This window comes from Myotis brandtii, unplaced genomic scaffold (assembly GCF_000412655.1).
Source record: "Myotis brandtii unplaced genomic scaffold, ASM41265v1 scaffold291, whole genome shotgun sequence".
Lineage (NCBI taxonomy): Eukaryota > Metazoa > Chordata > Mammalia > Chiroptera > Vespertilionidae > Myotis > Myotis brandtii.
The window spans coordinates 1,021,289-1,042,395 of NW_005361118.1; the positions used below are offsets into that span (position 1 = coordinate 1,021,289).

General features: G+C 40.6%; 1 protein-coding gene across 1 annotated transcript in view; it reads left to right on the plus strand.

The window, feature by feature from the left end:
* Positions 1-21,107, plus strand: part of TRPC1 (transient receptor potential cation channel, subfamily C, member 1) — a gene marked incomplete at its 5' end in the record, with an annotated part of 172,941 nt that overhangs the window by 106,394 nt on the left and 45,440 nt on the right. The window contains 2 exons of the mRNA XM_014542148.1: positions 8,769-8,908; positions 10,439-10,582. Of these exons, the coding sequence (XP_014397634.1) occupies positions 8,769-8,908; positions 10,439-10,582 (284 nt within the window). The remainder of the gene's footprint in view (positions 1-8,768; positions 8,909-10,438; positions 10,583-21,107) is intronic.

Here is a 21,107-nt window from a genome sequence, read left to right on the forward strand (position 1 = left end):
GGGCGACTGTAGAGAAGGAATGTGCACTTTGGGTGCCAGCACCCATGACCGAAGGCTGCCCTGACAGAGCCTCGCTTGCTTGGGGCCTAGCGCACTCCTGCCGGGCAGCGGGTGACAGGACGTACTTTTCTGAATTAATGAGAGAAAACGTTGATTCTCCTGCTGCCCACGAAGGTGGAAAGTGAAGTGGGGAGACATGTGGGGAGTGAGCGAGGTTCCCTGTCTGGGGGTTCCAAATCTGCTGTTGGTTTCTTTCACCGCTGACTAGAGATATACAGGGTGTCCCCCCAAAATGTATGCACACTTTGAATACCTACTAATTCCAATGGTTTTAAGCATAAGAAAGAAACAACAATGGAGCTGTTATCTGTTAAAAGTGTGGGCACAAACAGGTAGTTGGACATTCCCTGAGGGGTCTCAGATTGGAGAGGGTGAAGGCCAGACTGAGGGGCCCTTCCCCCCCCCCGCCCCAGTGCACGAATTTCATGCACGGGGCTACTAGTCTAATAATAAAAGCATAATATGCAAATCAACCAAATGGACAATTTGGATGTCCTTCCAGACGACCTCCGAATGAAGCCGGGCTGCAGCTGCAGGATCAAAGCAGCTGCTGTGGGTGCGAGGGGTTGAGGCAGCCACCCCGCTGCGAGGGAGGGATCGAGGCAGTCCACTGCGGCTGCAAAGGCCTACTCTTGAACAAATTTCGTGCATCAGGCCTCTAGTACTAGAATAACTATGTATGGTGCCAGATAGCTACTAGACTTATAAAAGTGATCCATTTCCTAAGTTATTTGTCTAATCACTATGTGTACAACTAAAACTAATGAAATATTGTATGGCAGCTATAATTGAAAAATGAAAGCTATTTTAAAATAACATTAGGTACATAAAGTTAAAATAATACACATCTGAACTTTAGATCAAAGACAATAATTTATTTTTGTTAATATTTCCTGTTTCCTTTGTTTCTGCTCTTTTTTCTAAAACGGTATGTTTTAATTTAGGAAATACTAGAAATTTATACAGGCAGTCTTCAGGTTACGTTGGACTCGACGTATATCGTTTCGTGGTTACATTGCCATCTCCCATCTACACTAATAAAAGACAAAGATGCTAATTGACCGTACCTTCGCTATGCTCATCAGCCAATCAGAAGAGTATGCAAATTAACCCAACAAAGATGGCCGTTAAATTTGCATACTGCAGGCAGATCCCGCTGCGCTGCCCCGCCCGGGCGGGCGGCAGGCCCACCTCAGCGCGGGATCTGAGCCTGCCGTGTGTGGGGTGGGTGGGGCGGGCGGCAGCGCAATCCCGAGCCGCCGCCCGACCCAGCACGGGATCCGGGCCTGTCATCTGTGACCAGGGGAGATGGGGCAGGCACCGTGGGATCGGTCGTGCCATCTGCCACCAGGGGAGCGGGCCTAAGCCAGTAAGTGGTTACCTCCCGAGGGGTCCCAGACTGTGAGAGGGCACAGGTTGGGCTGAGTGACGCCACCCCCCCCCCACCAGTGCACAAATTTTTGTGCACCGGGCTTTTAGTTTATTTATTAAATAAAATGTTTCGTCATTTCGACGTATGTACATATGTGATTTATGGTTTTTAGTATTTATTTACCACAAGTATAGGTCAAGAATTGTTATCTTTCTTTCACATTTTTTTTACTGTTTCATTTCATTACTGCTGTGTATGTGCTCCATGTGAGTGACGTAGGTGCTTATGTAGGTGGGTTCTGACTTACAGCGAAAATCGCGTTACATCGTGCCATAGGAACGGATCTCCAACGTAACCCGAGGACCTACTGTACTTTGGCATATATAGTTCCAAATTGAATTGTTATAGATCTCTTCAATGTGAAATTTGTGTATAGTTATTTGGATAGATTGAAAAATGTTGGGCTGAAACTAATCTCTAAGAAACACTTTCTTTCTCTATTCATTTAAACTATTTATGAAAGATTGTTGTGTATATCTTAGTCATGAAGAAAGGAAATTTTATATTATTCATTTATAGCATATTGTTTAAATGGTAGTGAGAAAGAAAGAATATTTTGTTTTATAATAAGATTCAGTTTACCCAAATCTGTACAAGAATAAAATCAAAGTTATATTTCCTAGCAGTGAGTAAAAATTCATTGAATTCAGTCATTCCACTCTTTATATAACATAAATATGCTGCTGTTACTGAATTTCATAAGGGTAAAACTATAACTACCCCTTTTTAATCATACTGGCAGTTTCAATAACATTATTTCACACATACAATATGATTAATTTTCTAGCCATATTCTGCCTCAGTAGAGCAGTGAAATGTGAGGTAAGCCAGTAAAATTCCTGGGATTATTTTACTTTTCTCAGCACAGCTTCTGCTTTAAAACATTTAGATCACAATAAACCTTGCTAAGGATGTCTTCCAAGCCTGTTACATAATTTGATCACTCTGAGCTTTCTTAAATATATAATCTGAATGTGTGGAATCGTTTGCCTGCTTGTCTAAGGTACTCCTTGGCTCAATTTAATTCATGCAATGAGTACAGGGAGTTTTGACTCATGATGACTGACTTTTGTATATTTGTATTCTGTTTGTTTCCTTAGCACTCCAGAAAAAGGTAGGGTTAAAAATTAAGGTGGGAAAAAAAGGAAAATATATTGGTGAATGCACAGAATATTAATGGTATCCTTTCACTTAATTTTTTACTTTATTTTTATTGTTGACACTATTACAGATCCCCTATTTTTACCCCCTTTTGCCCACCTCTACCCAGCCCCAGCCCCCTCTTCCCGCTGGCCATCACCCCACTGTTGTCTGTGTCTATGTCACTAAATTTTTTACTGTTAGAACACCTACTATAAAACCATATTTTTAAAATGTGTATATACCTACTTTGTCCAAGCACAGACAGAAACAGATATGGCCCAACATTTATGGAGTTTATGGTCTAATTAAGGTAAAAACAAACAAAACAATCTAAACAGAATAATTTGAGAATCACAAATACAAATTAAAAATTTCAAATGAGTTAAGTGCTACTAAGTAAAGGTCATGGAGCTAGGAGAGCAAGTGTATTATAAGGGCATTTTACCTAGTTAGATTGGGAGGGCTGTCTTGAGAAAGTGCTAAATGAGCTAATATCTAAAGGATAAACAGGAGTCAGTTAGGAGCACTGGGAGAGAAGCATACTTTAGGCTGATACAGTAGTTAAATTCAGAGGCCCCGTGGCAAGAGGAAGACTGGTACAAAGGAGCTACTGAATAAAGCTGGAGCAGGGAATGTGGATTCAAGGTGAAGCTATAGACATGAGTGTGCTCTAGATCATGTTAAGTAATTTTTGCTATACTAAGAACAATGGAAAACCATTTCAGTTTTTCAGTAGGTGAGTGGCATGATTAGATTTACCTTTTGAAAGGTCATCTGGCTGCAGTGTGGAGAATGGCTTGGGAGGATGGGGTTGTGGCAAGCGTAGGTGGAGGGAGACCAATAGGAGGCTTTTGTGGTACTCCAGTGAAAGCTGATGGTACCTTGGATTTAGGGTGGTTGTGATAGAAAAGGAGAGAATGAAATAGGTGTGAAAGGTATTTACAAAGTAAAGCTAATAGGACATGGAAATACATAGTCTGTAGGGGATGAGGGAATGGGAGATTATTAAACAACATAGGTACTTTGAAACAGTACTAGGTTTGGAGATTTGTCGTTTTGGATAGGTTGAAATTGAAAAGGCTTCAAGATATCCCAAAGAGATGTCAGGCAGACAATTAGATATCTTAGTCTGAAGCTCATGAGAAAGTGTAAGCTTGAGTCAGCTATCTGTGAATAAATTGGTCATGGATGTGACACCGGAGAAAGTATAAAATTAGAAGAAGAGAGGACCTAGGAGCAAGCCTTGAGGAATCCCCAAATGATGAGATTGCAATTTACTAATGTTAGTTACTGATTCTAAAAAGCAAAACAAGAAGGACCCTAAATATGGTACATTGATTATGTAGTGATTGCATTGCTTATAATATAAAGTCCAAAAAAATGTATATATACACTTTGAATAATTATAAAGTCAGTGTTTATTAAAATACATTTCATTTTCAAAATTGAGCTATCAGCTGTTAAAGTGTGTATACATTTTGGGGGGACACCCTGTAGCTTAAAATTACTTTGTTCTTCCAGTCCAGTTTAGAAGCATGAAATATGTCCAGTGTATGAGTCGCATTTTTATTGTGGGATGTTGCACAGGAGGTGGGAAACTACCTGATGGTGGTACTTAATATTCTTTAATGTCTGCCTTTTTTTCATCAAAAATCTTTTCCAATTCATGCTGTAATTTTTGTCAAGAGTTCCCGTAAGGCAGTGATAGCGAACCTTTTGAGCTCAGTGTGTCAGCATTTTGTAAACCCTAACTTAACTCTGGTGCCGTGTCACATATAGAAATGTTTTGATATTTGCAACCATAGTAAAACAAAGATTTACATTTTTGATATTTATTTTATATATTTAAATGCCATTTAACAAAGAAAAATCAACTAAAAAAATGAGTGTCATAGGTTCGCCATACTGCCCTGAGGTATAACATTGCATTTTCAGGATGCAATTTTACTTATTTCTGTAAGCTTTTTTTTTTTTTTTTTGCTTAGTGTTTTAGTGTCACAGTGTTTGAGTTCATAAAATGTAGACTATTTCAGATAGTTTTTAGCTGTCCATTATATTTTACTAGAGGTCTGGTACATGAAATTTGTGCACTTGGGGATGTCCAACTGATGGCTTAGGTGGGGAGTGGTCCTAAGCTGGCAGTCAGACATCCTTAGGAAACATGGGGAGCGGGCCTAAGCCAGCAGTCAGACATCCTTAGTGCTGCCACTGAGGCTTCCTGTCTCATCCCTGGCTTCTGGCTGAGTGGTGCTCCCCCTGTGGGAGCACACTGACCACCAGGGGGAAGCTCCTGAATTGAGCGTCTTTCCCCTGATGGTCAGTGCGCATCATAGCAAGTGGTCGTTCCGCCGCTGTCGGGTCGAAACCAGCTCTCTGACATCCCCCAAGGGGTCCCAGATTGTGAGAGGGCGCAAGCAAGGCTGAGGGACCCCTCTGGTGTACAAACAGGGCTGGAGAGGGACATGGGAGGTTGGCCAGCCGGGGAAGGACCGCGGGAGGGCTCCAGGGTGTTTCTGGCCCATCTCGCTCAGTCCCGGTTGGCCGGACCCCAGCAGCAAGCTAAACTACCGGTCAGAGCATCTGCTCCCTGGTGGTCAGTGCACATCATAGCTACTGGTCGACTGCCCCCTGGTGGTCAGTGCACGTCATAGCGAGCAGTTGAGTGGCCTTACATTTCATGAGCATATTATGCTTTGATTAGTTGAATGGCCGACTGGACCACCGGACACTTAGCATATTAGGCTTTTATTATATAGGATGTTTTTATCCCCCATTATCCCTCCCCCTTATCTCTTCATTTTAAATAGAAGCTCATCCAAGTGGAATTTTAAGATTTTTTAAATTTATTTTTAGAGAGAGAGAGAAAAACATCAATGTGAGAGTGAAATATTGATTGGCTGCCTCCTGCATACTGCCTACCAGGGATTGAACCCACAACCCGGGTATGTGCCCTGACCAGGAATTGAACCAGCAACTTTTTGGTGCACGGGATGACATCCAACCAACTGAGCAACACCAGCCAAGGACCAAGTGGAATTTTTAAAAGTGTTTTTCTTGCCAGATCTGCAAATATTTGTAATTTTTTTTCTACATAAAATATGGGTACTGTAGAATTAAGATGTTATGAACAGTTTTTTTCAAGAATGCTTCATGTGTTTCTCAGGGGAACTATTCTACCTTCTGGTAAGCCAGAGAATGATTCTGATTGACTTAACTTGATATTCAGCCATATGTTATGTTGCAACACTCTAGTATTCTTTTATTTCATAATCTTTAAAAATATCTTAATGAAGGAATGTATCATAAAATGATCCTGGATTATATTATTCTTCTCTGGTACTCCCAGGAATATATCCTATATAATAAAAGGCTAATATGCAAATTGACCAAATGGAGCAGGGGTCCTCAAACTACAGCCCACGGGCCACATGCAAATACAAATATTGTATTTGTTCCTGTTTTGTTTTTTTACTTCAAAATAAGATATGTGCAGTGTGCATAGGAATTTGTTCATAGTTTTTTTTTAAACTATAGTCCGGCCCTCCAACGGTCTGAGGGACAGTGAACTGGCCCCCTGTTTAAAAAGTTTGAGGACCCCTGAAATGGAGGAAGGACCAGTCGCTATGACACGCACTGACCACCCGGGGGCTAACGCTTAACACAGGAGCTGCCCCCTGGTGGTCAGTGCACTCCCACAGGAGGAGCGCCACTCAGCCAGAAGCCAGGCTCACAGCTGGTGAGCGCAGGAGCAGTGGCAAGAGCCTCTCCCGCCTCTGCAGCAGTAGGACATCACCTGAGGGCTCCCGGACTATGAGAGGGTGCAGGCTGGGCTGAGGGACCCCCCGGGTGCACAAATTTCATGCACTGAGCCTCTAGTATATATATGTATATATCCATGAAGAAACCTCTGGCTCTTCATAGTTTTGTTTGTTTTTATCTGTGTGTATTTATTCATTTAGTAATTTTTTTTTTGAGTACCCACATGTGTCAGGCACTACTCAGGACATTTACACTTAGGATTCTTACCCTTGAAGAGCTCACCCAAAGTGAGGGGAAGATAGTTAATAATAGACATGCTAAGTAAACTATATCCAATGTTTAAAAATGATAACTACTAAGGGAAAAGAAAGAGAGCATAGTTGGGGGATTGGGAGTGGGGAGCATGGGGTTTGCAGTTTTAAATAGGGCAATAAGAGTAGGTGGTAGGTAAAGACATGAAGTGAGGGAGTTAGCCAGATGATATCAGGGTGAGGAACTTCCAACCAAGGGAAGTGAGAGTGTAAAGGCCTGAAGGCAGGCGTCAAAAAACAGCAAGGAATCAAGGAGGCCAGTGTGACCAGAGTGATGGAAGGAAAGATCAATAGGAGAGGAGGTAGTGTAATTCTGTGGACCGTTGTAAGGCATTTGGTTTTGACTCCAAGTAAAATGAGATATAAGGGAAGATGCAATGCCCACTCTGCACAATCAGCAGCAGTGATTTGGGTTCTCAACCTCATTCTCACTCACAGGACCCAATAGGTACCAGCTGTATTGAGCTTTGTAGAAAGATACAGAAAGTACAGCAGGCCACATGACAGCTTCAAATAGGTCCTTATTGGCAGTTCTTATAAAAGTTTGGGGCTGCTTCAAAACCCCATAGTGGGTACACTCAGTTTTATGAGATGAGGCCATATAGATGGGTGTGAGCTACACCAGCTAGAAAGGCCTCGAATCTAGCAGGAACTATCCTATATAATAAAAGACTAATATACAAATTGTCCCCTCTACTGGGAGTTTGACTGGGAGTTCGACCAGGGCGGAGCTGGCAGGCCAACCGCCCCCCATTAGCTCCCCCACCCCGATTGGGGGTGAAGCCGGCTGGCCAACTTTCCATGTCCCATTCCCCTGGCCGGCCCAGCCCACCCAACCCAGATGGAGGCAGGCCGGCCAGACCCCACCCATGCACAAATTCGTACACCAGGCCTCTAGTGTCTTATAAAGCCCAAGAGTGTACCTCCCACTGCAGGCACACACCTACATTAGGAGAGACATCACACATAGGAGCTGAGGCCTGTTTTTCAGCATGTCTTTTCTTCTTGCTGTGTGTGCCTGCAGGGTCTCTGAGTTCACTCACAGTCAGCCTGGTCCACAGGCAGTTTCCAGTGAGTGGTTATTGTTACAATGTTGAACACAGCTGTCCTTATTTTTCTTAACCTGGTATGTTTTCATAATTGATGATACCATGAGGTTATGTTCCCATGGAGAAAGAGTTCTGACCTGCAGTCAATCCTTTCTCCTCTGGGAGTTTCTACAGGGTTTTGAGGAGAAAAGTTAACACTTGGCATCTTAAAAGGATTACTCTAGTTGCTATGTTGAGAATAGATTTTAGGGAGATCAGAATAAAAGAAGGGAAACCAGGGAAGCTATTTAAAGTAATTCAAGCAATAGATGACAGTGGCTTGAAATTGAAATGGTAGTCAGAAGGGTTCGATCCTAAGTATATTTTGAAAGTAGAACCAAAAGGTTTTGCTACTATATTGATTGTGTGGTTTAAAAGAAATATCAGTCAAGAATGATTAATTTGGATGGAGCAACTAGAAGCATGGAATTGCCATCCAATGAAATAGGGAGGTCTTCAACTGCAGTGAATTTAGGGTCAGAGATTAAGAGTTCAGTTTGGACATGTAGGACATCCATTTGGAGACAGAGCAACTAAGTGTCTATACAAGTGGGATTTTAGAGAGGTTTAGAGATATTGATTATTATATAAATAAAGTTGAGTTTAGAGAGATAAATTTTGAAAGTCTGACACATATGTTATTGAAAGCCATTAGACTAGATTTGGATGAGGTCACTGTAGCAGTGAGTATGAATAGAGAAAGGAACTGGAACTGAGCCTTTGGGATGTCTGTGTGTGTGTGTGATCAATTTATTTGTTTTCTTCTGCTTGTTTGACTTTACTCCCTCTCTGGGAAAGATATTATTATATGAAACTTAAAATTATTTTCTTTCAAATTTTGAGAGGTTTTTTTTTTTTTTTATTTCTTCTTAATGAGGCTACAGCTGATGCAAATGTTATTTAATACTTTGAGCCTAAAAGTGTTTTTCCATGAAAGTAAGAGAGCGTTATTTGATTTTTTTCTTTCTTTTTTAGGGATGATTTGGTCAGACATTAAAAGACTCTGGTATGAAGGGTTGGAAGACTTTTTAGAAGAATCTCGTAATCAACTCAGTTTTGTCATGAATTCCCTTTATTTGGCAACCTTTGCCCTGAAAGTGGTTGCTCACAACAAGGTGACTATTAACTATGTCAATTGGAGACACAAGTGAAATTTATTTAGGAGAAACCTGAGATATTTAGCTACCTAAGTCTGAGTTCCATTGGCTCAAATCTGTATCTGATGTGTTTTCATTTTAAAGCTATCCCGTGCAAGGGAATAGTGCACATTGCTTCCTTCCTCTCCAGTAGTTTAAATGATCTTAATTACCTGTGAATGTTGGTTATCTATTAAATGCCAGGCACCATGGTTTAATACTTGCTTTATACTTATCTCATTTTATCCTCACAGGGACTCTTTGAGACTCTTTGTCCTTATCCCCTTTTTTCAAATAAGGAAAATGAAGCTCAGAAGTATTAAGTAACTTATCCAAGTCCACACAGTAAGGAACCAAGCAAGACTAGATTTAAATCCAGGTCTGTCTAGGCATTTTCTTTCTACCAAATGCTGATTCCTTATATCTGAGCTAGGTTTATGTACCTCATTAACCTGTATATACTTAAAATGAAAACACAAAGTTACTTCAATTAATTAGCATTAGATATCTTTATATCTGCCAGAGATAAAAAGTTTATCTGAATGGAATTAATTATATAGTGTTTTACACATTCCAATGTTAACTGTCTTTGTTTAAAGAGTTTAGATTCTGAGGAGTCACATTTAAAGAACTAAATGATACAGGATTTTCTGTTTTCTGGGTTTTTTTATGTGTGGGTTTTTGTTTTTTTGTTTTTATACTAACATAAACTATAAAAGGTGAACTGGTTATCTAACATCATTTTACTTCATTAAAAACTCTGTTCTTTTAAGTAATTAGTAGTAGGAACATGTTAAATATGGTCAGTGACCAGAATTTTGAGATTACTAAGAAATAAAAATTGGTTATACATAGATATACAGTTCAATAAAGAGTTGAGGGTCATTGTTTTATTAGACTGGTCTCTTTAGCTCTAGAAGTGGGATGCCCAAATCATATATTAAACAAGCATTTTAAACATTTTGAAATGAAAAGGGATGGATGCTGTTAATAATTATGCCAGGAAAACTGGTACATAATCTGACTATCCCAGGTGGTTGGAGCATGTGGCCACTCTATGTCTAGGTAACAAAGCACTCCTTTGCATATAAAAGGGAGAAGAACTTCTATGGCTTATTCTAGAATCCTGATTCAAGGGAAAAGGTCAATTTAATAGGATAGGTAATAATTTGACATGTAAACGTATTTAAAATTTGTGTTGTGGAATTTAAGAAAAACTAGTAAACATTTATTCATAAAAAGTTTAATAACAGTTTTTAAAACTTTAATTTCTTAAAACCTAACAATTTCTGGGAAAACCTTATATAGAATAGTGATATTGCCTCATCTTTGTAGAAATATTTTATTGTTAAAACAATGTTATTTCTATTAAAAGAAGAGAAATTTATAAAACATAGTGACCTCCCACAAGGAAACATAATTAAAATGTGTTTTTTTTTCAATAATTGGAATAAGTTTTTATTTTACTAAATTGAGAGAGCTATTTACCTTTGGCTTTTTCTTCCTTAGTTTCATGACTTTGCTGATCGGAAAGACTGGGATGCATTTCATCCTACACTGGTGGCAGAAGGGCTGTTTGCATTTGCAAATGTTCTGAGTTATCTTCGGCTCTTTTTTATGTATACAACAAGTTCTATCTTGGGTCCATTACAGGTAAGTAATTAAAATTTCATATATATAATTTTTTTATTGCAGCCATTCCCACCCCGGGCAAGCCCCCACCACCCCAGTGACTGTGTCCATTGTTATGCTAATATGCATGCATACAAGTCCTTTGGTTGCTCTCTAATCCCCCCTTCCCCTGCCATTTGTCTCTGGATCTATTCTTGTTCATCAATTATGTTGATCATTATATCCCACATATGAGTGAGATCATGATTTATCTTTCTCCAACTGGCTTATTTTACTTAGCATAATGCTCTCCAGTTCCATCCATGCTGTCGCAAATGGTATAAGTTCCTTCTTTTTTATAGTAGGGTAGTATTCCATTGTGCAGATGTATCACAGTCTTTTAATCCATTCATCTGTTGATGTGCACTTAGGTCAGTGATGGCGAACCTTTTGAGCTCGGCGTGTCAGCATTTTGAAAAACCCTAACTTAACTCTGGTGCCGTGTCACATATAGAAATTTTTTGATATTTGCAACCATAGTAAAACAAAGACTTATATTTTTGATATTTATTTTATATATTTATATATTTAAATGCCATTTAACAAAGAAAAATCAACCAAAAAAATGAGTTCGCGTGTCAGAGGTTCGCCATCAATGACTTAGGTAGTTTCCAAATCTTAGCTATGGTAAATTGTGCTGCTATGAACATAGGGGTACATATATCCTTTCTGATTGGTGTTTCTGATTTCTTGGGATATAGTCCTAGAAGTGGGATTACTGGGTCAAATGGGAGTTCCATTTTTAACTTTTTGAGGAAACTCCATACTGTTTTCCACAGTGGCTGCACCAGTCTGCATTCCCACCAGCAATGCACGAGGGTTCCTTTTTCTCCACATCCTCGCCAGCACTTTTCATTTGTTGATTTGTTGATGATTAAAATTTCTTAAAGAATACTTGTTAGATGTCATTATTAACATCTTTCTACTTGCCCACTGGAACATTGTTCTCTGATAATGTTAAAGCTAACCTTTACTTTTGAAAATAACAATTGAAAAGACAGTTTGTTAATCTACTTTGTTTCTGGTTGAATGAAAATCCTTTGCTTTCAGGTATTCAGTCTTTACTAAATTGTGGTCCATTGTGCCTCTCTCCCCAGTCCATAGACATAGGTGTCTTTTAAATAGAGTTATTCTTCAGACATTAGACGAATATAAAAATCTGCTTCTTAAAATGAATCTCACATTTAAAAATTTTATTTAAATATATTTTTATTGATTTCAGAGCGTAAAGGAAAGAGAGAGATAGAAACATCAATGATGAGAAAGAATTTATCAGCTGTCTCCTGCACACCCCCGCTACTGGGGAAGAGCCCACAACCCAGGCATGTGCCCTGACTGGGAATCCAACCATGACCTCCTGGTTCAGAAGTCAATGCTCAACCAATGAACCATGCCAGCTGGGCTCATATTTAAAGTTTTATGTGATAAATATAAGGGAGGTGTTGTATAAACAATTTATACTACAGGATTTTGAAAATATGTAAGCTAAATTTTAAAAAATACTCTTTAACTGTTTAATAAATATTAAATGCAATAAGTTGGAAATAGCATAAAACCTAACAACTTTTTGAGAAAACCTCATATAGAATAGTGATATTGCTTCACCTAATTTTTTAGACCTAAAAAATTTAATAGATTCCATGTAGTCCAACTTTATATGTTACAGTATTTTATAGTTAAAAATATAGTGCTTTTGAGATGGACTAAATCTAAGTGTCTTTACACTAAAGGAAGGACTCATAATTGGTTGACTTTACCCACAGATTTTAGTAGCTGATTATTTTTAGAAGGTGGGATCAATTATGCTAGGTAATTGGCCCTACATATACTCTATCAGCGGTTCTCAACCTGTGGGTCGCGAACAATGAAAATACATCCCGCATATCAGATATTTACATTACGATTCATAACAGTAGCAAAATTACAGTTATGAAGTAGCAACGAAAATAATTTTATGGTTGGGGGTCACCACAACATGAGGAACTGTATTAAAGGGTCGAGGCATTAGGAAGGTTGAGAACCACTGCCTAAGTTATCTTATAAGCCTGAAAATCTGAGCAATATTTATTTTCCCTTGAGAAATCAAAATTTACTAACAATTTAGATTCTCTTTTATATTTTTAGAGGAGATATTTTAAATAAAAGGCATAATTACCTTCTCCAAAGATATGAATATAAAATATGGAGGGGAAACCTGAATTGACTTGGTTGTGCTCTCGTCCTGCAACAGTGTTTCCTGAAGTGTTGTTACAGGCCCCTCTCACAGACACCAGAGAAGTGTTAATCGGACAGCCACTGAGTCAGAGGGAGAGGGCTGTCCCCACTCGATTCTTGTCATGCTCATAGGAATGAATTCAAACGAGTGAATCCAGATAATAATTGTGTTGTGTTAATGTGAATTTATTAAAAAATTAAAACATGCACATTTATTAAGCAAGGCAAGCAAATCTCTACATCTGGCTTATGAAGCCCAGATGGGTTTACAGCTAATCTGAAGAACAAGTGGGGTGGGAGATTTCTGCCTTATATACCTTCTTGTCAATAAATTTTTTTAAAAAAATTATCTGCTAGATATCCTGATACAGATTAACTCTGAAGGTCTCCCCTTTTCTTTGTTATGGCTTTTCCACAATTTATGAGAAGCACTTGGCAATTAAATCCCTAGACCTCTGGCTTTTCTGTTTAAACAGTTGGGATGAGATAAGACTATACTTCCCACTCCTCCCTGCTGTTTTAACAGCTCCAGGATGATTTGCACTAAGTAGTCTCTGGTTAAGGAGAATTTGAATTAAGATTCCTTGTCCTCTTTTCCCTTTCCTTCCACATCTTCTGCATTCTTTTGTGAGAAGTTTTAACCCTTTGTTCTGATACAAGCAGCCTGCAAAGCTTTTTGGCTTTGTTTAATTTTCCTGAATCAGTTTCCCTATTCCACTTGTCCCAGAATTTTTCTAGCTTTCCATTGTTCTATAACAGTGTGACACTTTAAGCAAGTCCTAACTGAAATAATGTTGGGACACACTGCATTCATTAACTTCTTTTGGGAATTCACAGTTCACATTATCACATTAAAACCTGTGAGAAAGTACAGAAACTTATTTAACATTATTCAAACTATTATTACTTAGGTTTGTTTAATGCCATACCCATCTTTCATGAAATGTGTTCAGGTCTGTTTTCCACCAAAATATAGTATGTGAAACATTGGTTTAGAGACTATCTCTTATTTTGATTTAATCTTGCCACTAATATCTTTTATGAATGTTTTAATCAAGAGTCAACAGTACTTTTACGTGTATGTTGATTTTTTTAAGCTAAAAACTAGTGGTATCACTAAGTTTGCATACTAGAAATTTCTACAAAGAATTGAAAAAGAGAAAGTATATTAATACTTCTTACTGAATTATCTATTTGTATTTCTTAAAACTATTGACTCAAGTCTTCCTGATTTAGTCTCTTCCCAAAAGAACGATAGATGTATATACAAAAACTGCATTTGTCATTTCAGTTGTTATGTGTGCTTTTATCTTCCAGCAGAATAATTTATGGGGTTTTAATAGCCATAGAACTTACCAATAATTTAAGTCAGGCCAACAAATATTTACTGTCTTTCTATTTTTTATTTATTTTTTATTTTTTATTTTTTTTTAAAATCTTTATTGTTCAGATTACATTTGTTCCTCTTTCCCCCCCCCTATAACTCCCCTCCTCCCCGTTCCCGCCCCCCCCCCCCCCCCCCCCCCCCCCCCCCCGTCCCCACCCAGCAGACATCAGATTATTTATTCACTTGATTCTTAGATTCACTTGTTGATAGATGCATGTTTGTTGTTCATAATTTGTATCTTTACCTTTTTCTTCTTCCTCTTCTTAAAGGATACCTTTCAGCATTTCGTATAATACTGGTTTAGTGGTGATGAACTCCTTTAGCTTTTCCTTATCTGTGAAGCTCTTTATCTGACCTTCAATTCTGAATGATAGCTTTGCTGGATAAAGTAATCTTGGTTGTAGGTTCTTGGTATTCATCACTTTGAATATTTCTTGCCATTCCCTTCTGGCCTGCAAAGTTTCTGTTGAGAAATCAGCTGACAGTCGTATGGGTATTCCCTTGTAGGTAATTGAGTCTCTTTCTCTTGCTGCTTTTAAGATTCTCTCTTTGTCTTTTGCTCTTGGCATTTTAATTATGATGTGTCTTGGTGTGGTCCTCTTTGGATTCCTTTTGTTTGGGGTTCTCTGCTCTTCTTGGACCTGTAAGTCCATTTCTTTCACCAGGTGGGGGAAGTTTTCTGCCATTATTTCTTCAAATAGGTTTTCAATATCTTGCTGTCTCTCATCTTCTGGCACCCCTATTATTCTGATGTTGGTACGCTTGAAGCTGTCCCAGAGGCTCCTTACACTATCTTCGTATTTTCGGATTCTTTTTTCATTTTGCTTTTCCGGTTGGGTGTTTTTTGCTTCTTCGCATTTCAAATCTTTGGCTTGATTCTTGTGCTCCTCTGGTCTGCTATTGGGTGTCTGTATAATATTCTTTATTTCAGTCCGTGTATGCTTAATTTCTAGTTGGTTCTTTATCATAGCATCGAGGGTCTCATTAGTTTTCGTGACTCTCTCCTCAAGTTTATTGACAGCTTCTAGCACATTTTTGCAAGCCCTCAAAATTGCGATTTTTAGCTCTATATCCTCCATTTCTGTCATGTTTTTTTGTCTCCGCATTTTTTATGCTTTCTTGGTGCACCCCCTTGTGGTCTTTGTGCACAGTCTTGTTCTAGTTAAGCCTTGATTGTTGTAGTTAATACTAGAGGGATTTGACCACCAGGCTGACTGGCTGTGAGAATCAGCTGTGTCTGCCCTGTCTTTCTATTTTTTTAAAATGTCTGCAGATTAATAATAATATATGCTTAAATGTTATTATTTAGTTCAGCAAACAATTTTTTTAAAATTATCTTTATTAAGGTATAATTTGTATAGAATAAAGTATACCCATCTTAACTGTATAGTTTGATAAGTTTTGCTAATGTATAAACTTGTTTAATCACCACCATAATCAAGATACAGAACATCTGCATTCCTCCAAAAAGTTTCTTGATGCCCTTTTTCCATTTAGTATTTCCCCCACCCTTGTCCCAGGCAACCATAGATTATATGTGTGTGATTGTCTAGTATAGATCTCAGAACTGAATGATGTTTAAGTATAAGTAGAATTAATATTGTCTTACTGTTAGGGTCCCTGAAGGAGGAACGCACGAGGCCAAAGTGGTAAGGGATTATAAATTTATTAGGTTATCTGGATACCAAATGGGCTGAGTACCCAAATGGTGCCAACACCCAAAGATGGGGAGTCAGAGGTTTTTAAAGGACTCTAGGTGGGCTTTTTCTGGGTGGAGAATTCTCTTTGCAGGTCTGGATCCTGGGAAAGTCTGGAAGGGAGAGATAATGGTCTTAGCAAGTGGAATGTGGTCTAAGCAAGTGGAATGTCCATTGTGAAGTGGCCTAAAGGTCAATTTCCCAGGGGAGGGAGTATTGATTCAATTATTTGATCAGACCTAATATTCCAGCCTTTTTTTATGGAATAGGGATGAAGGTCATATCTTCCATAGTTACTTCCTGCTGAGAGGGGGCATCAAGATCACATAGGGGGATGGATTTGATTGTCAGCGACTGGAACACAGTATAGATTCCTCAGGGTTGGAGCAAGGGGTTGGAGCAGCCTGATTTCTCTGAGAGACTGGCTGGTGAAGGCTCAAAAGTGGTCCTGTTGAGTGACTTGGAAGGTAAAAGCTGGTCCTTAGGCTGCCACAGTATCATTTGTCTGGTTTTGCTGCTTTTCTGGGCCTGAAGCTGAAATACAGCTGAGGCCTAGATGTTATCTTTAGGGAGGAAAAGATCAGGGGTCTAAGTTGCCTGACTAATTATATGAAAAGGGAGGATAGGTTACCCTGAGGGTGAGGTTCTTGTTTTCCCAGTTTTGACCCTTGCTAGGCATCCAGAGCTTTCTTATAGTTCCTGAGATAGGATTTCAAGGTATGATAGAGCAGTGGTTAAGCCCCATATTGCCAGTTCCAATCCCTGCTGTGATGCTGAGGGTTATGAGGAGAGGGATTATCTGGACTTCCTTTTTGTGTCAGATATGATGAGTTATAGGGACAGGTGAAGACTGATTATTGGGGCCACATCTACATTGAGTGATAGGTAGATAAGAGTACAGGTTCCTGTCCAGTTGGTGGGGCAGATGTATATGTTTTCCCCACAGAGGAAGAAAAATCCCTGATTATGGTGACAAGCTGAAAGGTGTAGGGAGAAGAGGTGGGCTAAAGGGTATGAAGTTCCTTTTCCCAGTTCCGTGATCCAAACCGAGAGGGTAGTTGCCATGGTGCTACCATTAAGGGGTGACAGATAAGTGATTGAGATTCTATTGCAGTGAAAGTGGGTGGAATGCTAGAATGGGTTGTTATCCAAGGGAAAAGCGAAAGGGAAGGAAAGGAGCAGTTGAAGCCTTGGGCCTGGATGGTTGGATAAGAAGTAAAATGGCCTGGCTGTAGGAAATAACCATTGGCTTCTGGGGAGACTTGGTAGTCAACCCGTTGGGACCAATGGCCCTTTGGTAGTTCTAGGTTTATTGTGATGTTGCAAGCTGATGATTAGAGATGACCTATTGTTATATTGTCCTGTGACTCAGTGTTCTTTGCAGTGTATGACTTTTAAGGGTAGAAATGGGGAGAGAAGTTCCTAAATACCAAGCAGAAAGATCTGTTGAGACTTTCAGTGATAGTGTCAAGGACTGTGAATGAATGGTGGAAATAAAGTCTAGGCTTCAACATAAGGACATAAGCAACAGGAAAGAGTCTGGGTGGGGTTGCTTTACTAGGAGAGAAGGGATCCCTTAGTATGTTAGGGGTGATCAGGTATTGAATCACTGGACTAACTTTCCTACAGTTTTTATAAGCCTTTTATCCATTCACAAATAACCAGCCAAAAAGTAAACAACCAGCATTTACACTTATGAGCACACTTTAAACACACTCTTACTTTCAAGAAAATATACCTTCAACAAAGTACAAGAGACCTTCTGTAATAAAAGCTAAGAGTAGGCAGATTTAAAACTTGTCTATCAATCAATGTTTTAGTATTTTATGTTATTTTAAAATATTTAGATGTTTATCATTTAACCCAGCAATGCACCAAAGCCTTTAGGTTATCAAAGACATTGGAAAATTATGTATAGGCATATGAGGCTGGAGAAAAGGTGGGGGGTGGCGGAGGAGGGAGCAGGCCCAGCAGCCTGTTCCCAGGCCTCTAGCCTCTTGGATTTAAAACTGTCACATTTCTCCTTGGAGATAATATCCTAAGATTTGGGTGATGATGAATTCAGCTTCTGATAGTAGCAAGACTATTAAATAAGCCTTTGCAGTTTTGCAGTAAAGACAGTTGTTCTTTGGAAGGGTGAGATACAAAGGTGCTGAGATGAGAGCAGTTTTCAGAGCATTAAAGGGGTGAAAATGCTGGCATTGGGATCTAAAGGCTCAGTGAGGGGTCCCATTGATACACCATAGATGGGCTTTTCCAAAAGACTAAAGTTGGGAATGCAGATGTGAAAGTACCCAGCGAGCCCAAGAAAGGAGAGTATTTCTTGTCTAGAGGAGGGGACAGTCATGGAGGAGAATATGTGTTCAGGTAATGGCTTGGCTTTGTGGGGTGAGAGTGAAATCGAGGTAGGTGACTGTGGTTTGGGACACTGGGCTTTATGAGGGTATGCACGGTAGCCCTGGTGGGGCACTGAGGTAGAACAAGAAAAGAGTGGATAAAGGGGGTGTCTAGGCTGTGAGATTAATCCAACAACCCCCATAATAGAGACTGAGGAAGGGATAAGGGTCCCAGCAAATTCAGGGAGGGCAGAATAAGTGGCCTTAGTATCAATGAAAAAGGAGATCGGCTTACCTGCCACCACAATTGTTACCCACGGTTCTGTCCTGGTGATGTAAGTCTGAGGAACCTTGTCAGGGCCTGGGCAGCTTCAGTCTTTGGTGGCCAGTCCCAGGAGGTCTGGGAGCTCCAAACCAGATCCAGAGGGTGACCTTGCTGGACTAGCTGAAGTCCGACCTGGAGGGGCCAGACTACAGTCTGATTTTCAGTGGCCTTCCCTTCCGCACCTTGGGCAGAGCCCAGGCAGGGGTCTCGGGTTAGGGCAGGACTTGGTCCAGTGTCCTTCCTTGTTGCATTTGAAGCATGAGCCCAGAGGAGGCTTAGTCCTTAGACTTATGCTTGGTTGGAGGACCAGCACTTTGTTTGGGGTTTGTGAGAGTGGTGGCTAGGAGCTGAAAGGCCTCCTCCTGGGCCTCAGCCTTGGCCTGATCTTGCTTTTGTTTTGGATTTGGGTCTCCTCGTCTCTTATTAAAGATCTTAAAGGCTAGGTTAACGAGGTCTTTCTGAGGGATTTGTGGACCTGTGTCTATTTTTCGAAGTTTGTGACATATGTTGGGGGCTGATTGGGATATAAAATGGGTATTAGAAGAAGGGTTCCCTCTGGGGAGGTGCCTCTAAGGTGGTAAATTTCTGTAAGGCCTCAGTGAGGTGGGAGAGTAAAAGAGCTGAGTTTTGTCAGGGCCTTGAGTGATTTTATTAAGTTTGTCATAGTTGACTGCCTTATGGGCAGCCTTTTTGAGTCCAGCAATGAGACAGGTGATTATGCGGCTACAGAGCTGGCGCCCTGGAGAATTAACCTGATAGTCCCATCTCGGGTCAGTTCTGGGGGATCGTGTCAGCTCCAACTGGGTTGGCCACCGTGTCCTGTCTATGGAGGGCATCGGCATGGTCCTGAGCTGTTAGCCAGACTCGCTCCTTCTCTGGGCTTAGAGAGGAGGACAGGAGGACATACTAGTATATGTAGTGCCAGGTTAGGTCATAGGACTGGGTCAGGTACTCAAATTCCTTAGTAAAGGTGGTCGGATCAGTGGGAAAAGACCTGAGACACCTCTCAATCTGTGCAAGGTTGGACACAGACAATGGGATGTGTACCCAGACAATACCCTAAGTTCCTGCTATCTCCCTTGGGGGTAGAATGAGAGTGGGAATAGAAGAGGCTGTTGAAGAAGGCAGTCTTTTGGTGGCCTGAGAGCGAGTGTTAGGTGGGAAAAGTCTGTATTGGAGCTCGAATTCTCGGGATTTGGGCTCTCAGGGACTGGGGAGAAGGTGGTTGCTACTTAGGAGGATCTGGGTTTTGGGAATCTACTGCAGGTGAGGGAGGGGCTGCATAAGTGTACAGAGCTTGGTGGTCTGCTGAATCAAAAGTAGATTCAGAGTCAGAAGTGTTAGGGGTATGACGTTTTATGTGAAAGAGTAGGATCTGATGAGTAGAGCAGGACTGACAGAGAGAGGGTCGAGATTAGAGGGTGAAAACGCCTGGACCAATGTGTTAAAGTCAAAACACATGGTCATTTTCAGGCCATTGAGACTTTGTTATCTAGTTTATATTGTGGCCAAACAGTGTTACAAAAGCAAATGTGCTCGGGCATGATCTCCTCCGTGAGTGTGCAGAGATAGTGTAGCGTGGCCCACGAAAGAGGAAGTGTGAGTGACAGACCACAAATCCAAATGACTGTTTAGGGCAGGCATCCCCATTGCTAAACAAATCACCACGAGAAATGAGGGGGTGACCCTCCGGACAGGGCATCCCCAATCCAGAAGGACCCAAAGCCTAATGGCCTAGTGCTAGCACTTTCGAGATGAGAGACTTTCAAAAAGTCAGTGAGAGAGAGAGGGCAGAAGACTCGAGACGAGGGAAATTGTGGAACTTCACTCACCTAGAGAAGATTGGCTAGTGTGGGATGGAGGGGCAGCAATGGAGAAGGAGAGGTTCCGATAAGGCATCCTCCTTGGCTGATTTGGGAGGGCTCATAAGGGAGGGGAAGGTGTGGGTAAGGGGGAGAGATCAACCAAAGGACTTGTATGCATGCATATAAGCCTAATAGAGGCCGGCAGTCGAGTCATCCGAGTAGGATTCAGAGGTAAGCTCAGGATGAGTTGCCACTGCCTACTACTCTCTGAGTAGCAAACTCAGGGTGACTGAAGCTGGGGCGATGGCTCCCCTTCCCCGTGGAACCACCTCAAGTTTTGGCACCAAATGTTAGGGTCGCTGAAGGAGAAATGCATGAGGCCAAAGTGGTAAGGGATGATAAATTCATTAGGTCATCTGGATACCAGATGAATTGAGCCCCCAAATGGTGCCAGCACCCAAAGATGGGGAGTCAGAGGTTTTTAAAGTCTGGAAGGGAGAGATAATGGTCTTAGCAAGTGGAATGTGGTCTAAGCAAGTGGAATGTCCATTGTGAAGTGACCTAAATGTCAGTTCCCAGGGGAGGGGGTATCAATTCAATTATTTGATCAGACCTAACACTTACAAAGCAAATCTTCTCAGCCAGTAGGTCATGTGCCATCTTTAGAGTGTGACTGGTTCTTAGGGTTATAAGTTCCTTGCTCCAAATCATTATATCAAGTCTGTATTCAGCAGGAAAAGGGG